Source organism: Atractosteus spatula, chromosome 3, assembly GCF_055471065.1.
Source record: "Atractosteus spatula isolate fAtrSpa1 chromosome 3, fAtrSpa1.hap1, whole genome shotgun sequence".
Taxonomy (NCBI): Eukaryota; Metazoa; Chordata; class Actinopteri; order Semionotiformes; family Lepisosteidae; genus Atractosteus; species Atractosteus spatula.
In genome coordinates, this window is record NC_142708.1 from 69,860,563 (window position 1) to 69,881,654 (window position 21,092).

Genomic DNA, 21,092 nt, shown 5'->3' on the forward strand with positions numbered 1-21,092 from the left:
ACTGAATCTGTTTCATTCAGAGAGATATGGAGAGATGAAGACAGGTAAGTGCAATTAGATGGATGAGCCAATCTAGAGACAGGTGTGGGAGCTAGACAGCTGTATTAGACAAGTACACACGCATAGAGCCGGCCTCTATTTCAATCATGTGAACACTGGTGCGATATTGACTGATGTGAGCAAGAAGGTACATGGAGCCTGCAATTATCACTTGGAAGGGAGCTAATAGAGAAAACCAAACCATTAAGCGCAGCCAGACATTGTGCATTAATAGTTGAGAGATGCAGGCTTTGTACAGTATGTGGGAAAATGGTGACAGTCTGGACTGGATAAAAAGGCTTCACGGAGGTTTCTGTTTTCCAGACTGTCAAGACTGGGAGTTCCCAGTCCAGGTACTGGTGACCAACACACCGTCTGGCACTCAGATAATTACATCGTTAATGCCCTTAATCTACTTCATAGTTTCATATGAACTCTTTCATTTCTTTGCTTTAAGTTCCTAAAAATGTTGCCTTGGAGGTAGTTTAACTATTGTGTTTCAGAAGCAACTTTTGGTCTCTAGTCTTTGAATAGAAAAAAAAACTTGCAAACTAACCAAGCAACATGTCAGATCAATTAGGGATTTAAGTAAACTGTATCTCTCCACCCTCTTCCCCATTTCCTAACACAACAGGATTTAAACTAGAATACAAACAGGACTTTCGACTTCCTGGACTGGATATGACCATCATTTCTCTTATCTGGGATTATCTTCCCAGGAAGAGTGTAAAAAGCATAAGTACTGTATAATGGCTTGAGTTTTATTGGAGAAAACTCCAAACCGCTTCAGTGGTTAGATTAAAGCAATGTCAGACACTCGTTTCGTTCTGCAATTCAGCGTCACGGTGAAAATGTCCGTTTATGCGCGGTTTGGACTGGGGTTGTCAGTGGGGCTAGTTCTACATGGGTTTTTAATCAAACCCAGACCAGACTCAGGCCAGTGGTGGGATCTATATGGAGAAGTCCTCCGAGTAATAACGCTTACTAGTCCTACCGCCGCGCACGACACAGCAGCCCTGCGAGAGAGAACTTCAGTCAGGAAGCACGACGCGACCGGGAAACATGGACTGAAAAACGTCTTCATTCCCGTGCTCCCACTGCGTACCGGTTTACGACACTTGAATCTGCAGAAAATAGTTTAGCCTTCCATCCCCCGGGAGAGGTTTGCATTTATGATTAATACACAGAGGGACGCCAGCCTTCATCGCTTAGACTCATAGCTGGGAATGGCCGTGTTTGGGGGGAAAAACCTTCTCTGGACAATATCTCAGAAAATGAGTGAAGATCCTACTTGAAAGTATGTAAACGATTATGAGAGACAGCAATGCAACGGCGCTTCAAGGATCCAAACGTTTTTTTTCCCTTCAGAAAGAGAAGACAATTGGTTTCTTGCGCGCGCCAGGCATTCTTAGCTTAAGGGACAGGCGAGGGCACTCGGATAATGCCAACTGCTCACTATATATATTTTATATATAACCAGAACTCAAGTTATTTTCGGGGGGGGGCATCATCGATTAGTTTTATTCCCACCAGGATGTAATGTTTCTTTCGTGAAACTAGTAAAATGTCTGCTCATCTACGCATTCTCCCACTAATGATGTATTACTTTCCTGTAGCCCTAACGGAATGTAATAATAATAATAATAATAATTGCTTACACTTATATAGCGTTTTCCTGGACACTCCACTCAAAGCGCTTTACAGGTAATGGAGACTCCCCTCCACCACCACCAATGTACAGCAGTAATGATAGATTGTTGTACGGCACAAAAAATTAGTAAGCAATTTAAACAGCCGCACTAGTACTTCAACGCGCTGAATCCCATGACACGCAGTAGCAGTTATTGTCGAATGCTTTGTTCGGCCTTGACCTCGCCCGCGCTTGTACGCGCTTGGTCGGGCTGTCCGGAGTGGCGCCGAGCGGCCCGTCTCTGTGCGTCCTTCCTGGAGCCGGTTTTGACACCAAGGCGAAATGCGGCTCCCAGCCGCGGGTACCAGCACCAGGACGTGAATAAGGAAAGCGAGGCACCATGTCTTCAAACTCCACGGGCAGCCGGTCTCCTTAAGGTTGCCGAGCTCTGTGCAGTGCGGCTGCATTTGCAGTTGCTGGAGAAGCCCTTAATGGTTGGAGACGGTGTTGAACATTTTAAAACGTGATAGTTGATGAGCCGATTTCACCTTTATACCACTCTAGCTTTTACACTACTAGTTTCATTGCTGTTAAGCAGATGAACATGTCGCATAAATAGACCTGAGTTTTTTTTTTCCTTTATGGACATACCCATGAGAGTTACAGTGTAAAAGATTGAGCAATGGCAATGCTTGCTTACAGTAAAAAGTTAACGGGACCGAAGACCACACAGGATAGGTGTTTTTGATGGATAGTATTCTTCTTTTCTTGAGACCGAAAAATTCAGATCACTTCAGTTAAGAACCTCAACATTCCAGGCTGTCATGAACTTATTTGTTTTATCGAATTATTATATGCATGTTAAATAAAGACATTATTTTCTCTAAGAAAAAACAAACAGGACAGAGGGTGAAAAGCTTTATTAGAAATGTTCAGCATTTCTCGAGCGGACTCTGACAGCCGCGCCCACAGCAGATAGAAGCAGGACCCCAGCCGAGGCCAACAGCACTCCCACCACGAGCACGGTGGGGGACAGGGGCTTCTCCACTGCAAGACAGAGTCAGGGTCACACCGCAGTGGGGTACAGCTCTGGCCTTGCAAGTCAGAGGTCACAGGTTCAAATCCTGACGTTTTATATTGCATGGTTGACTCGGGTTGCTATAGCGAAATGACCTGCCATGTAAACCCACATACAGAGCCTTCAAAAAGTATTCACACCCCTTTGCTTCCTTTACAGTTGACGTTGCAAACTCAATTACAAACTCCTTCATACAGGACTTTGTGCCTGTGAGCTACAGAAATAACACTATAATGCCAAAGTAGAATGAAAATTCTCTTTATCTTTTGCAGTTTTTACCAGTTTAAATGGTTGCTTATGTTGTGTGAATCCATGCATTAAAAAAATGTCCGGGTTGGGGGGGGGTGAATAGTTTCTGAAGGCATTCTCGATGGTAGATGATACCCTGGCTAGAAGTGACAGCCACTAATTCAAACTGCTATACCGTTGCTCTCTGGCCATGAGCACGCACTAGTCAGTCTATGACACTCATATAAAACAGCTACACAGATGGACTGACAGCTCACTGGCATGTAGGATTTGTATGACTAGAGATCTCATAGAGCAGCTCACCTGGTGCTGGAACCACCTGTACTGGCCCAGCAGACACAAACGCTGTAGGACTAGAGAACGACAGGGCATCAGGACCTGGAGCAGACACAGTGGAGCGGGACAAAGAGATGAATACAGGTTTTTGAATACAGTCTGTTTTGAAAGGCTGAATAGGTTAAAATATTAGGAACCCCAAGACCCAAGAACAGACTCTTAATCTGCGTCTTAGTGACAAGCAAGTGTGGGATTGTCTTGCAGAATAGTTTCGAGATTTCCATCACCATTCCTAGCTAGAAAAAAAAAATCACAAAGTCACAGTCCTTTCAAACACTATTTGAACAAATGGAACATGCACTTCAATGCCATAATTTTTTCGCTCGTCGCAACTGGAAGAGCCGGACATTGACATACCCACATCCTAAAAGCTCCCAAACGCCCCAATAGACATAGACAATAATGTCTTGACCTGGATTCCTAATAGTTTAGGAACCCTTACTGAACAACTATTGATTTTTTTTGTGCTACAGATCAGTGAAAACGAATTACAGTTACAGAGCTAAGCAGGCTGTAAACAAATGCTTGTGCCCTATCCATAAAGGATTTATCTTATCATACTCACTCTGTCCAGGTGAGCAGGCCCTGTAGCACACACTGCCTGCAGAGTCACAGAGCAATGCTGAACAATGGAAATAGGCCTAGAGAGAGGAAAAGGGGCACATATACATATTAGACAATGGCGATGTAATGGGTAGAAGCGCAGAAATTACTGCATGAAAACTACATGGTGACTCTTAGGACTATTATTGTAAGTTAATTAGCACGCTGTCTCTTTTCTTTTCCTTTCTGTCCCTCTGTTCCAGGACCAAACAACACCTAATGTGTGGCTGCTGGCTGTATGGTGATTTGTGAGCATCAAGGCACACAGTAGGATTCCATCTAAGATTGCTGCCTGCTATGCTGAGATAGGACAGCAGGGGGAGCCCTTAGAGTCAGCAGCTGCAGATCAAGCTGAGGGTTTTTCCCTGTACTAGGCTATGCAGACCTTCTGTTTTGGAGTTTTTCTTCTCTGCTTTTGCTTAATGGACATCGGGGATTTGAGAGAGAGATTGTTTTGCTGACTAGTTTGGGTTTTATTGCATTAAAGATTATTGTATTCAAGATTATTTTGCTTCTACTCTGTTAAGTGGTCCTGCTGTAATGCAGATCTTTCTTCCATTCACATCTGGGCTGTCTGCTCTAGTCATGTGTGTCCAGTCGTGTCATACTGGAACACTGGTGGACTGCAGGTCTCTGGAACTCAGAAATGCACAGGTGCTAACAATGGAGATAACAGTCTGTAGGCCTGTAACATGTCTTCTTTCTTTTCAAAAACTTCTGTAAGCATTTTACTGTTGAAATCTCCACGTGTTTCAATGTTGTGTTCTTGTTCCGACATTGATATCATGGTAGCTCACCTAGCGGTACTTGGGGAACCCCCAGCTTGTAGAAGTGAGAGGTCCTAGTCTTTTATAATACCTGGTGCCTTCATCAGAATAAACTTTCCCCCTTTTTATTCTTTTAAGATATTTAGGAACTGCTACAGCAGCTTAGTGAAGTATTCTGACCCTCTGACAAAGCCTGACTGATCTGGATTTCATATGAAATGAATGAGTCCAAACTTTAAGGGGCTGAAAAAAACTTCTACTCGAAATTTGAGTCCACCGGTTCTGGCTTTTTCATGCTAAAAAGTAGAGATCTCAGTCCAAGCACCGACACTGACCTGTCTCCAGGTGGCGCTGTTCCCCTCTGGTGGCAACACCTGAATCTCCAGCCTGCTGGAGGGACCGCTGGCATTCTCAGAACTGTGGCTTGGCAGCACTCTGACCTTGTAGGCATCACCACCTTGCGGGCACCTGCACAGAAAAACAGGCTTTCTTATAAGAGGAGGGACAATGCGGTTTCTGCAGTGCGTGGCTGTGGGAGCAGAGGAGCTGTGCTGCACACTGCAGTCTGGGGAGGTCTGATGGAGACCAGGGGGTAGGGTAAGGGGAAAGCATGTGGTTCTTTTGTCAAACAATACCTGGAACTTAATTCCAGTGCCACCCAATATTTTCAACACAGAATCAGTGCAGTCATCAGGAAACCTTACTGATGGGGTGGAAATGAGAGGGGTTAGGATAACATAGGCCTTTGAGAGCTGTTTATATGTAGCACTGAGAACAATAGTCTACTAACAGGTATAAGACAGGGTGATCAGCAATATCTATTCATTTGCCCACCACAACTAGTTAAGATAAATCATAATGAAGAGGTTGATTTTAATTGGGGTAGCTTTCTAGCCACAAGAACTAGAATAGTACATGTATATTTACATGGGTAGGTGTCAAATACGGCACCTTCCGAAACCTTGCATGGAGTGGTTTGATCACAAGATGGATGCAGAACAGTTGGATTTTGAGATCCCCAACATAATTAAGGTGTGGACTTAAAACTTAGGGTTTGGAGAACCTGGTGGTATCTGACTCCCCCCCCGGTTACAATTTCATTTCAGATGGAGCTTGCACATCTCTTCCTGTACCGGGAAGCAGGACAGCACTAAGAGAGGGCTGGATCGGCGTTACCCATTAGACAGCAGGTCCAGACGAGGCTCTCCCTTTGCCTCTGGGGTCTCAGTTGCCCAGCAGTCCCACAGGAGGAGCCGGTCGGAGGAGGCGGGGTGATCTGTGAGCTCCAGCTCCAGGTACAGGTTCCCCCAGAGAGCGACGGGGATGGGGTAGGTCGAGTGGAAGGAGCTGAAGGTCTCGTCTAGGGTGACGGGAGGCGAGAGGGGACATGTAAGACCGCATTCCTACTTAGATCCCCAGGATATTCCATTTCTGCCCTGCCTCTTCCAGTTTTGCATTTTCCAAGACCCGATACCGATAGCAGCAGCAAGCAAAGGTATCGTCTGTCCTGGGGTCAAGCTTCATCGGCTCCCATTTGCAAATTGCGCCAAATCTCATTGCTCCATGGTGCATAGTTCTTCCCAGTACAGGTGTTTGGATTGGCCAGCTAAAGTTCTAAACATCAAGGTACATATTCTACTCATGAAGGCAGTTGAAAAAAGATTTGACTTCGCAGCGATGAATTAAGCAATCTGCTCCTTTGCAAGCTAATGCATGGCACTACCTCTCCCCACTCAATAGATCGGAACATGACAATTAATTGACAAACTGACAGCAGTTCCAAAAATTCCAAAACCCCAAGAACAAAATAAGTGGGGGGTTCACAATGGAAGGTGAGGGGGAGACTTGCCCACCTACCCCCTCCCTCCTCCCTTCTGTCCGCATGAGCCCCATTTTCATCTCAGCCTGCGGGATCACAGATCTACCTGTTGCAAAGCAGGCTCTCAGGCTCAGGACGTCCCGCGGTCTCCTCTGACCTGTGGGTTAAAGAGCACAGCGGTGGGGAAAAGCAGACCAGAGCACATACAACCCAGTAGCATAGCTCACAGTCCAGCTGCTCACTGGAATAGGGCTCAGGCAGTACTGCTGCACTCACACACTGCTTTCCATAAAAGGAAGTACATTTGCTCCCATTGCTTGCACAACAGGAGTTATTCTGTCATTACTCCAGAAAAGGCAATTAATAATAAATTTTTTCATGGTCACAGCTGAAAAAAGTTCACTATGCAGATCTGTTACCTATATATAAGAGTGTCCCCACATGTACTACTGTACTAAACAGTAATTGTGAACTGGTTTGAAAATGGAGACACTAACATTAACAATTACTGGTGTTAATTCAAAGACATTTAAAGGGGAACAGTTTGATCATATCCATAGACCAAAAAAAACACTGAATACTTATAGTGAAGTACTCCACAGACACCTCCTCTAGTCCACCTTGGCTGGAGTATACTGGCCAGCTTCATTTGGATCCTCAACACTGCCATAGTACAGGAAACCCTCAGTTGAACAGACTAATAGGGGCAAGGAGTTTTGGATATTGCCAAATGTGAATGACATCACAAATGATCTTTTCAGTTCCAAAACACTGTTTTTTTGAGAAAAATCGCCTAGATCTTTTGACTTAATAAAAATCACAGTCAATGAAATTTACTCCTGTACCTTATGAAATAAAGAATGTGTACATTCATGATGTCATAAATATGCTGTATAAAATACAGCAGAGTATACAAAATACCCATCCGAAGCAAGCCCTAAAGCATCATACTTACCCCTATAGGGCACCATTGATACTACCATATTTCAAGCCAATGTAGTATTTCTTTTCATCTCATTTTATCATTTGTGCATTTCCCCATTAGTGCGGGGAAAGTCCAATATTTCCAATTTTACAGACAACATTGCCCTTCGGCAGATTTTGCCCATTAAATTCAAAGCCCTGTAAAGCGAAGTCTGTTAACCTGAGGGTTTACTGCAGTCGCACAAACCACCACAGGGGAAGACCGAGCCAGCTTCCCCTGGCAGCAGCAGGCCTTGGCGATGCTACCGTCTCTCCGTGTCGGCCGGGTAGGAAACCAGACCTCTTAGGAAGGGTTCGCTCTGCTTCCCTGGGGGCGTGGCAGGGAGGGGCGTGAATGCTCTGTGGACAGCCAGGGATCGCGTATCGTTGGCCGGATAGCGGCAGCGGATTGTCAGCCTGTTTTAACGGTGGGGAGAAAAACACATGGGAAAGGCGCTTATGAAAATCTCAACATCAACTGGATGAATTCCCCCCTTCAGGCATTTGAGCCTGGTTTTTGTTTGTCACATTTTAAAATGCCCAGAATTTTAAAAAAGCCCAGCCTGAACTATGTGGTTTCAGCTTATTCTGATCTGCGAAAAGTTACATCAGTCCTTTATTAACCAGAAGTTTGACTAATTCTCTGTAATGGAAATATACTACAAGACTTAAAAGAATACTTATTACAGGAAGAAAATGCAGTAGGTTCACCAAGTGCAACTACACTGTAAAGCCCTTATTCCGCTTTTGACTCATGGGTAAAGAAAGAGAAATGTTAGTTGTGCACAGTTACAGCAGATTAATGAAGGGAGCTGACCTGTATTCTGAATCTCGGTTGATCATGGGATCCAAGGTTGGGAAGAGTTTCTGTCTGTATCTCACTTCGTTCTCGTAGATGAGAAAACCCTTCTCCACCTAGGAAGAAATCAAAATGGCTAGTTTGCTGTCATCTCCCTACATGAGAACTGTAATCAGACATCGCTAAGCCAGCAGCTCTTACTGAAGTGCAGCAAGGTGACATCAAGCACACAAGGAGCTGAAATGCGTCTCGCAGGGGTCTCCATCATGCAGTGCTTGGAAAAGTTCTACACAAACCAAGAACAGAAGCCCACTCACCATCTGTATTGTTCCACAGGCGTTGACTCTGAAACGGAAGAGAGCCCTGGTGGCATCCGTTTCCTCAGGCTTGCAGTCTGGGTCCAGCAGGGTGGTCTGTCTGGGGTCAATCCGGGGTCGGGGGTCGGACAACTCCGCCAGTACCATCATCACGCCATCGGGCATGCACACTGCAGAGATAATCCCATTGCCACCGTAACTCTCACTAAGATCCCAGAAGACCAAAAGACCAGAAATATCCAGACTTTGTGATTGCACCTCAGTCCGTACTTGTAACAGGACGTGGTCAAGGTCAGCTTTCTGCACTTGAGAGAGAGAGAGGCCCGTCATCTTGCCCAATTGTGTGTGGTTTACAGTGGTCAAGGGCTCTCTTACCCAGAAGTTCTCCCACAGGAAAGGTGCACCGGTGCACAAACATGCTGGCCACAGCCCAAGTCTCCGTGTCTACTAGCCGGACTTCCACTTTCGCCACTACACCTTGCAGGCTCAGATCCTGGAGAGAGACGTTTCCAGCTTTTACCTTCAGTTTCATACCGAACCTCTTATTTTTAATAATAACAACCTCCAATATTGCAGACAGTCCTTTTATGCAATCTGACCATCACAGTGATGCTTCTGTCCCTCACCACAGACAAGGAACCAAAGAACCTTTCAAGTGTGGGGGGGGGGTCTACCTAATGGGTTGTGTTATGTTAAAAAAGCAGCAATGGAAACAGGTGAAGTTACCCAACCTCATAAGTCATCCTGGAGCTGAAGAGAGGAATCTCTATACTGAAGTGAGTCTTGTGTCTCTCCAGGATGCAGTCTCTGTCTACCACGTCCCAGTCAAGCCGGCGTTCCCCGATGTACGCCTCCCACCGGCCGGCCGGATTCCCATAGTACATGAGCACACGGACAGCCGCATCCAAGCAGAGCCCTTCGAATCGGGGAAGCGCTGCGGAAAATAAATTGGAGCCAAGCTGTCCAGAGTGTGGATATCCTGCTGTCATGCTGGGCTTGTCTGCCTGTGTCGGAGATGGACTGCCCATCCGGGCATCAGGCGCGCGATGCCAAACACCCGCCATGCCACTGGGGATTGCAGTACACCAGGGAACCCAGGCAGGTAATCAGGGACTCCAAGGTTTTTCGCCATCTTGCAAAATGAACAGCTGATTTTTTTAAATTCATGGCCCTCCGAGTTTCTAAACATTGTTTAAAAGCTGGATTTCAGCTGCGCCGCTCTTCTCATTGGGAAACTTGGGGAAGAAGGGGTGGGGGCACGACAGATTGCTGTAAAAGGGTAAAGATTCATTTCAAAGCTAGTTAGTTCCAGCCGTCTAGTTTTGGTGCCGGAGATTCAGGCCATGAATGATAAACCCATAAACCAAGACTCCTGCACAATGCCGACGCAGGTCCAAGTGCATTCCCAAACACTGCTTGCATGGTTTTTAGCCTAATCATTTTATGCAGGGAAGACCTTTATACAGAGTCTGGCCAGCTGCTGCCCTTTCTTCTCAAGCTCGCCTGTGCACGTGAGCTTGTTCACCTTTGGAGGTGGCGGTTCTGTAGTGGATGAGAACATGAACAGGTGAGCCAGAGCTAGCTGAACAGATGGTGATCATCTTGATGAATGAGATGAATGATGATAAAACAGCATTTGCCCATGTATTCTGGCGTGTGCCTGGAGCAGGGTTACCAGCCTTGGAATCAGATTTCTAGCTAATCCTTTTTCCTGCGATTCCTTCTGGTCCCGATAAAAATGTATTAAACTTTGAAAAGAACATACAGTGAACTAATGAATAGCTGGTCAGAGTCCGACTCACCAATGTCCTCCAAGTCACACACAACGGTTGCTGGGTAAAAGAAGACCTTGCCCTGCGGTGTAACAAGCAGGGTGGTGTTGAAAGTCAAGGTGTACCTCCTGAAACCTCCTCCAACGTACTGCTCACAGAGACAGAGAGAAAGAGAAGGCGAGTGTCCCAAAAACCCTTCATTTGTATTCAGGGAAGAAGCCCAAACTTTGGCTCTTCTAGGGCCATATCCAAGTCTGTAGTTCAAAGCTGTTGGGATAGGGTTAAAGAATGTGGTTCTTACCTCCTGCGAGACGAGAGGGTCTGTGAAGGGAACCTTGAGGATGAAGGCTTGTGTATCATTGGGGAAGGCCGTCACGGTTATCTCGAAGCCACGCTTGCGGGCCTGGGCCAGAGTTAGATCCTCACCTCCAACGGTCAAGTTCTGAAGCGAGACATCCAAGTAGAAACCTCCCAGGATGATGGTGAAAACCTGCTCAGCTGGGACAGTGCCTGCAGAAGCACGTGGAGGAAAGAGCTTGCAGTTTCAAAAGCTTGAAAAATCTCACAAGTAACCTCCTCAGCTATCCTTTGAAATGCAGGACTGGTTTTGCTTTCAAATCCCTGTCTGCGTGACTTGGGATGTACAAATCTCCAGGTTCAAACTCTGCGACTTCTGCAGGTAACTGAGGGAAGAAGGCATTTGGGCAACTAGAAGTCTAGAGTGATACTGGCAGTGGGTACACTCCTTCCAGAGGAGTGGCAACACTGACCCACAATTGCACAGAAATACTGCTACAGTACTTTCTCAATGCAATCACATGGATATAGTGAACACAAACGGCACAGCATATTAATACATATTAATTATTAAAGTATATAATAAGTGGGAAGCAATAGCATTGAAAATTTTACAACACCGTGCTTGTGCCTCTCTAACAGTGCATTAGCCCAGTTTATTCAATGCAACTAAACAATCCACAAACCAGAGCACGCCTTACCATTGGTGAGAATGGGGGTGTAGGGGATGTAGGGACTGCTGAGGGGTCTGAAGCAGCGATGTTGTGTCAGCTCCCCCCGCTCGTCCTCCCACAGGTGCACAAAGAACAGGTCAATGTCGAAGATGCGGTTGTACTGGTTATCGATAACTCGGCTCTGCGGGGGAAGGAAGGAATAGCACCCAAGCACAGGCAGTGAACACAAGCAGAATGTAAGTGTTTCGGTTCACTTTTGTATTCCTGACAATTTACCAGGCTCAGTTCCTGGAGGACTGCAATGTCGTATCACTTTTGTTCCAACTGTAGTACTTTTTTCATACTATCATTTTCCTTGCAACTAAAGTAAGTGTTCTGTATTCTAAATAAGGGGTGCATCTAAGCATATGGTTTTAATAATCATGTTTATTATGTTATTTATTATGTTCATTTTATCCAGTCAATAGCTTAATGGGTATTTTTCAGTTAAGATGTACAAATAGCAAGAAATATGGAAACACCAGTGAAGTCAGTTACAGGGCACTGAGCTACCATTTGGAGCCAAAACACCTGTATGTGCTGGAATTCTGCAGGAAAGCACCGTTCTTCTACAAGGACGTCAATCAATCAAGGTCTGGCTGAAGGAGGTGCGTGGTTCCAGAATATCCCATAAGTGCTCAATTGGGTTCAGATCAAGTGACCGAGAAGGCAATGACAAAAGGATAAGAGCATCATGCTCATCAAACCATTGGGTGTTCTGTGTATGGAGGCATTGCCATCTTGGAACACAGAGCTCCCAGCAGAAAATCAATTCTGCGACATTGAGTGAACATGATCATTTAAGACCATTAAGTACTGGTTAGCATCGACCTTGCCTTCTAATTGAGTGTCCATGCCATGCCAGGAAAATGTGCCCCACAACATTTCAGAACCACCAGAACCCTTCACCATTGGAACCAAGCAATCTGGACTGCAGAGTTCTTCAGTTTGACACCACATGTGCGCTTGTCCATTTGTCAAGAACATGGCAAAAGACAATTCATCTGATCGTATCACATTTCTCCACAGCTGAATAGCCTGTTGCCTGTGCTCCCTGCAACACAGGGCTCAAACACACAATGCCAGGTGCCTTGAGCAGTATGTTCAATGCAACCTGGTCTGCTTGGTGTCAAGACTGAAATTTGTAATCGCTTGCTCTGCAGTTGCTCGGCTGTTTTGGCTTGTGTAGGCTTAAAACCCATTCTTTCTTAAAGCAAACAGACTCCCTCATACCGTCACATAGCCTCCCTCAGCTCCGAATGGGATCCAGACTTCCATTAGGCCATTACGGACTCTCAGCTCAATCCCCCTGTCCTGGACAGTGAGGTTTTCCAACAGCCGTCCCTCCACTCCGACCCGCGCCCCCCTGTCCCGAAACCAGCGCCTGTCCTGGATGAGAGGGGAGAGCACCTGGGGGACGGCCCAGGAGAGGCGCGTGCCATCAAAGGTGGCCTCATCTGAGACACAGGGAGCGAGAGAGATGCAGGGACAGTTGCACAGAGCAATTATGCACAATACAGCCCACCTACAGTAGATGTTAGCAATGTTGTTGCACTTGTTGCCCCTGAGGGACTTGATTAGACATCCCTACCAATTTCTCAATTTCCTCTAATCAAATATAACCCTGGAGGATCGCAAGCCTCTTCATGAGTAAAGGGACTCATGGGGAGCACAAGTACTATAGTCCTTTTCTATTCTGGGATATTAACCCACCATCACCATAATTTCCCTCTTTCACACAATCATAGATCCCCTGTCTACCAATTTATAACTCATCCCCTATATACATCACATTTCCTTATATACATCATATTCACACATTTCCTATGTAATAGGAGTACTGCCATCTTGTCTGCCTGACTAATTGGACGATGACAAGAGGCTGTCAAACTCCGCTGTCTAGAAAGAGAGCAGAGCTTGGTATGTGCTGCACCAGAGGGGGGCAAGATAGCAATGGACCCATGCATACTGAAGTCTGAGGTTTGTTTGGAACCGAGATTTTCAATTTTCACGATGGTAAACTTATATCTAGAGTGAATCATCTGAATTTACAGCTCAAAGAAGAGCTAGGGTTGTATTACAGCTCTGGAGTCGAGCTGCACAGAAAACCACTTATCGTCCCTGAGACCAGCTTATTACAAGATAGCTGCTACTGCACCGCAGCCCTGGCTCTGCCATGTCACAAGCACTTCAGCCCCACTCGCTGCTTTAACAAACAAGGCTGCATTCAAAGGCAAGCAGACATGCGGGTGATGTCTGGTGCGCGCACACACACACAATGGAGGCTCTCGTTTTTAAAAATCATCAATATCATCAATGCAAGTTTTCATCAGCACTTACTCTGGGGGCAGGCTGTGGTGACATCAAACATCAGCAGCATCCACTGACGCTTGTAGAAGACAGTGGCCCGCACTGTCTCTACTGGGATCCCCTCATCCTGTGGGGGGCAGGGAGCAGAAATTACACAGGACTTTCCTATGGCTCAGCAATGAAGACATGCTAGTATAGTACCAATTGTTTCTATTATAGCCCGGTTGATTTGGAATCAGCCCCTTTTCCAAGTCTGGGCTTTGTGATTGTGACACCCACTCTGCACAGAGAGGAGGAGGAGGAGGAGGAGGGTCTGCAGACAGGCCCCTCTGGCAATGCCAGTCACTGCTCCAAGACGCCTTACAAGACAGCGAGTGCTGACTGGAAAGAGCAGTGTCTCTCTCCCAGGCAGCACCGCCAAGCTGCAGGCATCAGGAACAAGAGGCAAAGGCCAAGAGGACCAGGATCGGACAATGGTCTCCCACAAAAATAATGAATCAACCTATTATTGCTAAATCAATATTTGCACTGCTGTACAAAAATCTAAAGATGTTTTGCACTGTCCTTCTCTTTCCACCCAAAGTTTTCTGTTCTCATAAAACCTTCTTGCTAGCACTTCCTCCTGACTCTGCTTTGAAGGAAAGGGCTCTTAGCTTCACTGATTCGTACAGAGAAGCAATAGCTATTAATGACAAGGAACACCTGACACGTCTCCGACTTGACTAGCCTCTGACTAGCCGAAGGAATTTGATTGCCCGATGTGGTGGATGAGCCGTTACAGTATTTCTTATTGTCTTTTGGCTGATGTGATCGGGTTTAAGAAGACTGATCACTGAATTAACGACTGCCAAATGACCAGCTTTTGTTCTTGTCACTCAATCTAAGCTATGTAAATAAAGCCGTTAGTAAAAACCGACTACTACGTAGTAGTGCATTCTGTTGACAATGACAAAGAAATTAGAACTGTAGTGCCACAGATCCAGTCTAAGCTTTTTTGCCGAGCTAAAAATCGAACTGCTGTAGGAGAATGCATATCTGCCAACACTGGAGCGAAACCACAGCTGGTTTTTATGTATCCCCACCTTTTTGGCACCTTGTCTGTGCCAAACACTGGCTACAACTAGAGATCTCCCCTAGAGCATAGATCTCGCAGACAAACTACTGCTATGAGGGTGCCTGCAACCTTACTGTCCTCCATGAACCCTCCCACCCCCAAAAAACCCAGCATAAGTGTGAATGACCTCTGACCTCCAGCGTCTCAGACAGGATAGTAGAGTACGGGCAGCGAAACAGGACCCTGCTGGAGGTGGAGTTGAAGTAATACCCCAAGGCCCGTGCCTCCGAGGGACTCATGGACTGCTCCGCCCTCCCGGACACCTGGAAAACCACCTTCCACTCCGACATCAGCGCCTGCTCCACCTAGAACACGTGCACGTGTGTGAACTAATACAGCCAGCATGAAACAGACACAGGCACCTACTGTACAAGCACAACAAGACAGCACTGTGCGCGCACACAGACAGACCGCCTCAAAGTGCCAGAGACTTGACGTCATGGCCTCACAGTCCGGAGCTGCCCACGATGACAGAGTAACAAGGAAAACACACAGCACTGCCGTGATTCTAATGATCATTTTATATCTCAAGATGTCAAATATCAGACCAAGCCAAGCTACCACTGGCACAGGGTGGAAGAGGAGAGGCGGATGTGAGGCTAATGTATACAGTCAGAGAGAAGTACCGCCTTAGAATTCGGCAGTTGTGGGGATGTTAGACAGGTACCGCCCTTTACCTACCGAAGGGAAGACAGCTGCCCATTTAGCTCTGCTGAGCCCCTGGTGGGTGATGGCTGGGCTGTCCTTCCTCACGGACACCTCCGGAAGAGAGGGCATTGTGGGTAATACAGGTGAGACTTCACGAGACACCGCCCCAAATAAAAACCCGTTCTGAAAGTTAGGGTATGTACTACCAGGGCTCCCCGAGAACAACAGTCAAGCAAGTTCTGTAGATCCTAAACTTAAACCATTTGCATCTTCCAACCTGTAAAGAAGGGCTAAACTGGCCCAATTAAGCCTTGATTAAACTACATGAACCCTCTTCCAAAAGACCTTCACCAAAAACCCTTGAAGGTGAAGAACTTGGTGGATTTTTGCCCTTAAATTGCAGCGGGGAGCAATGAAATACTTCTTAGAAGAATGAATGATACAAGATTCAAGGCAGCACGTACTACAGCCCAATTACACACATGGTGCCCTCTGCAATGAAGTGTTACATCTCGAAAGCTTTGACTGACCGACTGACCGACTATCGAGGAGTGTGACTCTACCTCCATGTAATTCTCCTCGCAGACGATCTCGCGAGGTTTCCACGGAGACCTGGGTCGGCAGGTCACCTGGAAGGGGTAGGACGTCTCCCACCCGAAATCATCCACGTTTACGAACCAGAACCCCAGCCAGAACTCCTCATCGCTCTGAAACGGGACCCAAGGAAAAAACAAAGCGCGTCCCGATTGGACACAGAGCCCGTGCCGTGCTGTCTAGAGGCCGGAAATTCTTTTGCGTCCCACATCGCCGCTTGGTTCCGATCCACGATAAAACGCTTTCAAACCATGCTCCTATTTCCAAACTCTCCCGGTTGCCTCCCGCAGCACTCACCTTGCTCTCCACGTGACAAGCCAAGAACGACGCCCGGAAAATGAGATCCCCAGGTGTGTTGAACACCACAGTAAAACCGCACTCTGCTGCTTCCTGCTCCGTGAGAGAGCGAACTCTGGCTCCATCTGAAAGAACCACAGAGTCTCATCCATTGAGAACTGTTTAGAGATAAGACAGAGCAGGGAAGTGTTCTGTGTATTTGTGTCCAGCTCATGTGTGCCCTACACAGAAGCCCCAGCTGCTGCCATTCCTGTTCTTTATACAACATTGACCAGCATTCCTGAGATCCACTCCAAGTTTAACCATCTGCTGGGCATCATCTGTGAGGAGAAGGAATTCTTCCGCAGATCAAGCTGTTGTGCAACCAAAGGTCCGATTCCTGTTCCTGTCCATGTATGCACAGGACAAAGCAATGGACTGCACAACTGTAGACATTGCTTTGCGAGCTGTTACAAGCCATAACTGTATAACTGATATGAAATGCTGGAATACCTTCCATAAAAATGGGACCTTTTCATGCTGTAGCCGTTAACAGCATTCATGAACCACCTGATAAAAAGAGGAGTGTACTGTGATACAGGACCAATGACCCTTAAAGGGAAACTGCAACGCTGTTTTTATATTTCGGGATTAGAAAGAATCGGCAACGATGAGTGCATTTAAGATAAGAGAGAAGATAAGATCACTTTATTGGCCATATATAGTTTCTTGCATTAGAAATTTGTCTTTTCGCAGACCCCAGCTTGCTCTCCATGAGACACACAGACAGGGAGAGAGAAGCTTGGGGTCAGAGTGCAGGGTCAGCTATTGTACAACACCCCTGGAGCAGCTGGGGTTAAGGGTTAAGGCCTTGCTCAGGGGCCCAACGGAGTAGGATTCCTCTGCCGGTGACGGGATTTGAACCGGCAACCTTCCAGCCACAGGCGCAGATCCTTAGCCACAGAGCCACCACTCCGTCCCGCCCTGTGGTCCTTTATTCAGACCACAATAACAGTAAAAATGTACACAGTAACGTGTAAAACCTCCAATTTACATCACAAAATAGGCTGATCTTCCCAGACAATGCGTACACTACACAAACCCTGGGAGCACATCCGCTTCCAGAATCCAGAACCCAGCACATGCACTGTCTCACCCATGATGTCAAAGCGAAACATCTCCCCGATGAAACTGGACTTCACGGACACCCAGAAATAACGGTCACGACATTCTGTCTTGAAGGTCCCTGTCAAAAGAACAGCTCGGGTGGAATTTGTTCGCAATTTTCATTTGGACTTGGAATATGCAAGTCTGCCCCGCATTAAACACACCGCAGCCCTGCCCTTGTGTCAGATCAAGAGGTTTTCTCAGCAGCGTTCCAACAAAGCTTCTCTCCCCACCTCTGATCTCAATTATCTAAATAAACCCATTTGAAGACAAATTTGAACCAGGGGGGTTTTTTAGGTCTTAATCAGCTGCTAATTGAACAGTACCTGTAAGACCAGCAGAACTCTGGCCTTCAAGGACTGGAGCTGCCCCCACCTAGAGCTAGAATATAATACACAGTTTTAGATGGAGCCATGGTAGCTCAGGCAGCAAGGGCGTCTAGCACCTGACTGGAAGGTACCGGGTTCAATCCCAGGTAGGTGCAAGCAATGTAGCTTGTTCTAATTCGTTCCAGACAGCTCCCAGGTCCACTCAGCCTGCTTTCCAAATGAGTACCGGGGGTTAATCCTTCTGGGGGTAATAGGCTGGCCAGAGTATGATGCTGACCACATCACCTCCACCTCCAGTGTTGGATGGTTGAGAAAAATGGTGGCCCTCGCCCCCATTCCCCCCATGGGCCTTTATGGCCTGAAAAGGGGACCTAACCTACCTACTAGATGCCATAAGAGCAAGGTGGGAGTCCAATTCAGAACTGAAGGTCTTTTTTTCCTAACATAACTCACCAGGAGGGACGTTGACCCCAGTGCCAACTTGTAACACACACAACAGCAACAGCCTGAAACAGAAAAACACTGGGATCAAGAGGCATCATCTGCGGGACCAGCAGTCTGTAATGAGGTTCCCCACTGTCCCCAATCTCAGGAATATCCAACAGATTGCACACTTACAATGAAGCCCCTTCTAACCCCCCCCCCCACACACACACACACACACACACACACACACACACACACACACACACACACACACAGTGCAACTGGCTCTTTCACACCAACATTGAGTTCAATCAATTATGATGATTATTTACTTGAAATGAGCACAGATTTAAGCAGTCCTAGGTTTGGGGATTTGGGAGTTCCCACTAGCCTGGCTATGGAAGAGCCCTTGGGAGAGAGACTCCCTCCCCTCTGGGGAAGAAGTGGGAGTGTTGGAGGAGGAGGAGGAGGAGGTAGTGTATGCAAGGGATGTGCCCAGGTGACCAGAGGGAGGCAGTCAGAGAGAGGATCCCAGGCTGGACACCCAACTAAGGGAGGAAGAGCATCTCGGGTCTTGTGCTCAGGCAGGAAGCGAAGCGGCTGAAAGGATCAATCAATCAATCAAATTATATTTGATTGGGGGAGGGGGATAAAAATCACAAAATTAAAGTTACAAAATAAGGTTACATAATAATAGATAATAGTGCAATAGAAACGGAATAAAATAAACTCAGACAGAGCTCAATATAAATAGAGCTGCTATGTGTCCAGAGTGTATGTAATACATTATGTCCAGGTAGTGCAGTGTGCCGAATACAGTGAAAACTGTGTCCATGTAGCCACTACGGGTGATTTGCTGAAGGAGCTGCAGGTTGGCTATTTAGCAGTCTTATTGCCTGGCAGCTTCAAGAGCCCAGATCATGTTTTGCTTGAATTTTGGTTTTAAAAGTTCCATAAACTAGATGATGGTACAAGCTTAGGGATTTGGGTACCAGTAAAAATATCCCCCTGCCAGACAGTAAGGGCAGAACATAATATTTTGGAACCCCCCTTTGTTATACTGAAGGCTACTGTATACAGTACAGACACCATTTGCCGCCTCACCCCCGACAAAGCGACAGTCACCCACAGTGCCGCTTACTGTACGAGATATACTTTCAAACTGCAATACAGCATTCAAACAACTGGAGTAAAACCGTTAGGACCACTAGTCCATCATTCCATAAAAGCACAAAATGCTGTCTCATCTTTATATTTTGACTAACTCGATGTTTTTTGTAAGTTGTATTACACCAAAAATGTCATTAAGCTAAAAACCAGACTCCCTGCTCCGAAATCCCACACTAAAGATGAAGCCTAACGTATCTGCTACTGAGCTGCTGATTTAGGAAACAGTCTTGGAGTACTTCACTACGGCCTTCACCTGGCCAGGTGACTGAACAAAGCACGGAGGTCTCCGGAACCTATTTTTCAGAAATTAAGTTTTTCTAATTGTAGCCCAAAGTCGAAAAGTGCGTAGCGCAGTTACTCGTTTCTCGCGCTCTCGTAAATCTCTCTGGCTTGTTCACTCGCTTTAAAATTTGACTAGTTAACTCGAGCGCTGAAGCTTTACCCTGTGGTCAATTGGAAAAACCTTTCATAACGTCTGTCGGTAATAAAATTAGATTTTGAAAGTTGCGAGAGAAGATGCACAATTGTTTGGAAGCGTGAAAAAGTCGATGTCGCACAAGACCTTACCCAAACAAATCTTCAGAAATCATGATCATATCGTAAGAGCAAGACGGGGCTGAATCCGTGATCAGACAAACTTCATGAACATTAAATCCTGTCTTTGTGAAAAAAGAATGAAAAACGGAACTGGTGTTTCTGTGTAGAGACCTTAGCAACACTTAGCTACACCACCTGAATAGGATTGCGCTAAATGTCACGTGACCGCGTTCCCAAAACGTGGATTAAAGACAATTGAAGGACAGGTGCACTCGGGGCGCTGTCGGTTCGACAGAGCACTCTACGTCAGAACGTCATAAAGCCCTCTCCCAAGCCCTCATCTGTATTGATGTGAAATGCTATACTGTCACCATTCGTCTAAATCTTAAATAGTGTAGAATCGGAGCCTCTAGTCTGAAGAAATCCAGGCTGCTTCTTTAAGAGGTGCTGGCGGACCGCTAGGTGGTGATCTTTCCTCTCGACCGGAATTTCCGAAACAGTGCCCCCGTGTGGTGACAGGGGAAAGCGGCTCCCTTTACAGAATAGTTGCAGATCCCCAGGCAGTGTTCCTAAGAACAATAATAATTCCTTACACTTGCATAGCATTGCCCTCCACCAACACCAATGTGAAGCTCCCACCTGCACGATGTGACGGCAGCCAAAGTGCACCAGTACACTCAGCACACACCAGTTATTGGTGGGGAGGAGAACAGACTGATGAAGCCAGTTCATAGATGGGGATTATTAGGAGGCCGTGATTGTTTAAGGCCAGGGAGAAGTTTGGCCAGGACACCAGGGTAACACCCCTACCAAGAAACACCTTGGGATTTTTAGTAACTACAGTGTCCGGAACTCAGTTTTACATCTTATCCGAAGGACAGCACCATTGTACAGTATAGTGTCCCCTTCACTATACTGGGGCATTAGGACCCACACAAAGATCGCAGGGTGAGTGCCCCCTACTGGCCCCACTCTCACCTCCTTCCAGCAGCGACCTCAGCTTTCCCAGGAGTCTCCCATCCAGGTACTGACCAGGCTCACACCTGCTGAGCTTCAGTGGGCTGCCAGCTGTGTGCTACAGGATCAAACAGATGTTGTTAATCTCGTGGTCTTGTCTAAATTCTGCCCTAGGCCTGCTC

At 46.5% G+C, this 21,092-nt stretch overlaps 1 protein-coding gene across 1 annotated transcript; it reads right to left on the minus strand.

Annotated features, from left to right (window-relative positions):
• Positions 1–2,591: 2,591 nt before the first annotated feature.
• LOC148838528 (uncharacterized) lies at positions 2,592–20,559 on the minus strand. The gene is made up of 24 exons (XM_088911207.1): positions 20,547–20,559; positions 19,984–20,134; positions 18,274–18,326; positions 17,481–17,570; positions 16,346–16,470; positions 16,018–16,161; positions 15,488–15,565; positions 14,941–15,111; positions 13,723–13,819; positions 12,616–12,839; positions 11,371–11,524; positions 10,674–10,882; positions 10,403–10,520; positions 9,332–9,534; positions 8,976–9,093; positions 8,601–8,770; positions 8,302–8,399; positions 7,786–7,901; positions 6,628–6,678; positions 5,879–6,062; positions 5,038–5,170; positions 3,898–3,973; positions 3,300–3,374; positions 2,592–2,716 (listed from the first exon to the last, which is right to left on the minus strand). The coding sequence occupies exons 1-24, from the start codon at positions 20,557–20,559 to the stop codon at positions 2,592–2,594; spliced, it is 2,976 nt and encodes a 991-aa protein (XP_088767333.1).
• Positions 20,560–21,092: the final 533 nt, after the last annotated feature.

What these genes read in the sequence shown, in the direction of transcription:
- LOC148838528 (XM_088911207.1), bottom strand. An exon ending in CTTGTCACGTGGAGAGCAAG is followed by an intron (nt 16,162 to 16,345) that starts GTGAGTGCTGCG and finishes GTCCCGTTTCAG; the next exon opens with AGCGATGAGGAGTTCTGGCT. An exon ending in GAGAGCCTGCTTTGCAACAG is followed by an intron (nt 6,063 to 6,627) that starts GTAGATCTGTGA and finishes CCGTCACCCTAG; the next exon opens with ACGAGACCTTCAGCTCCTTC.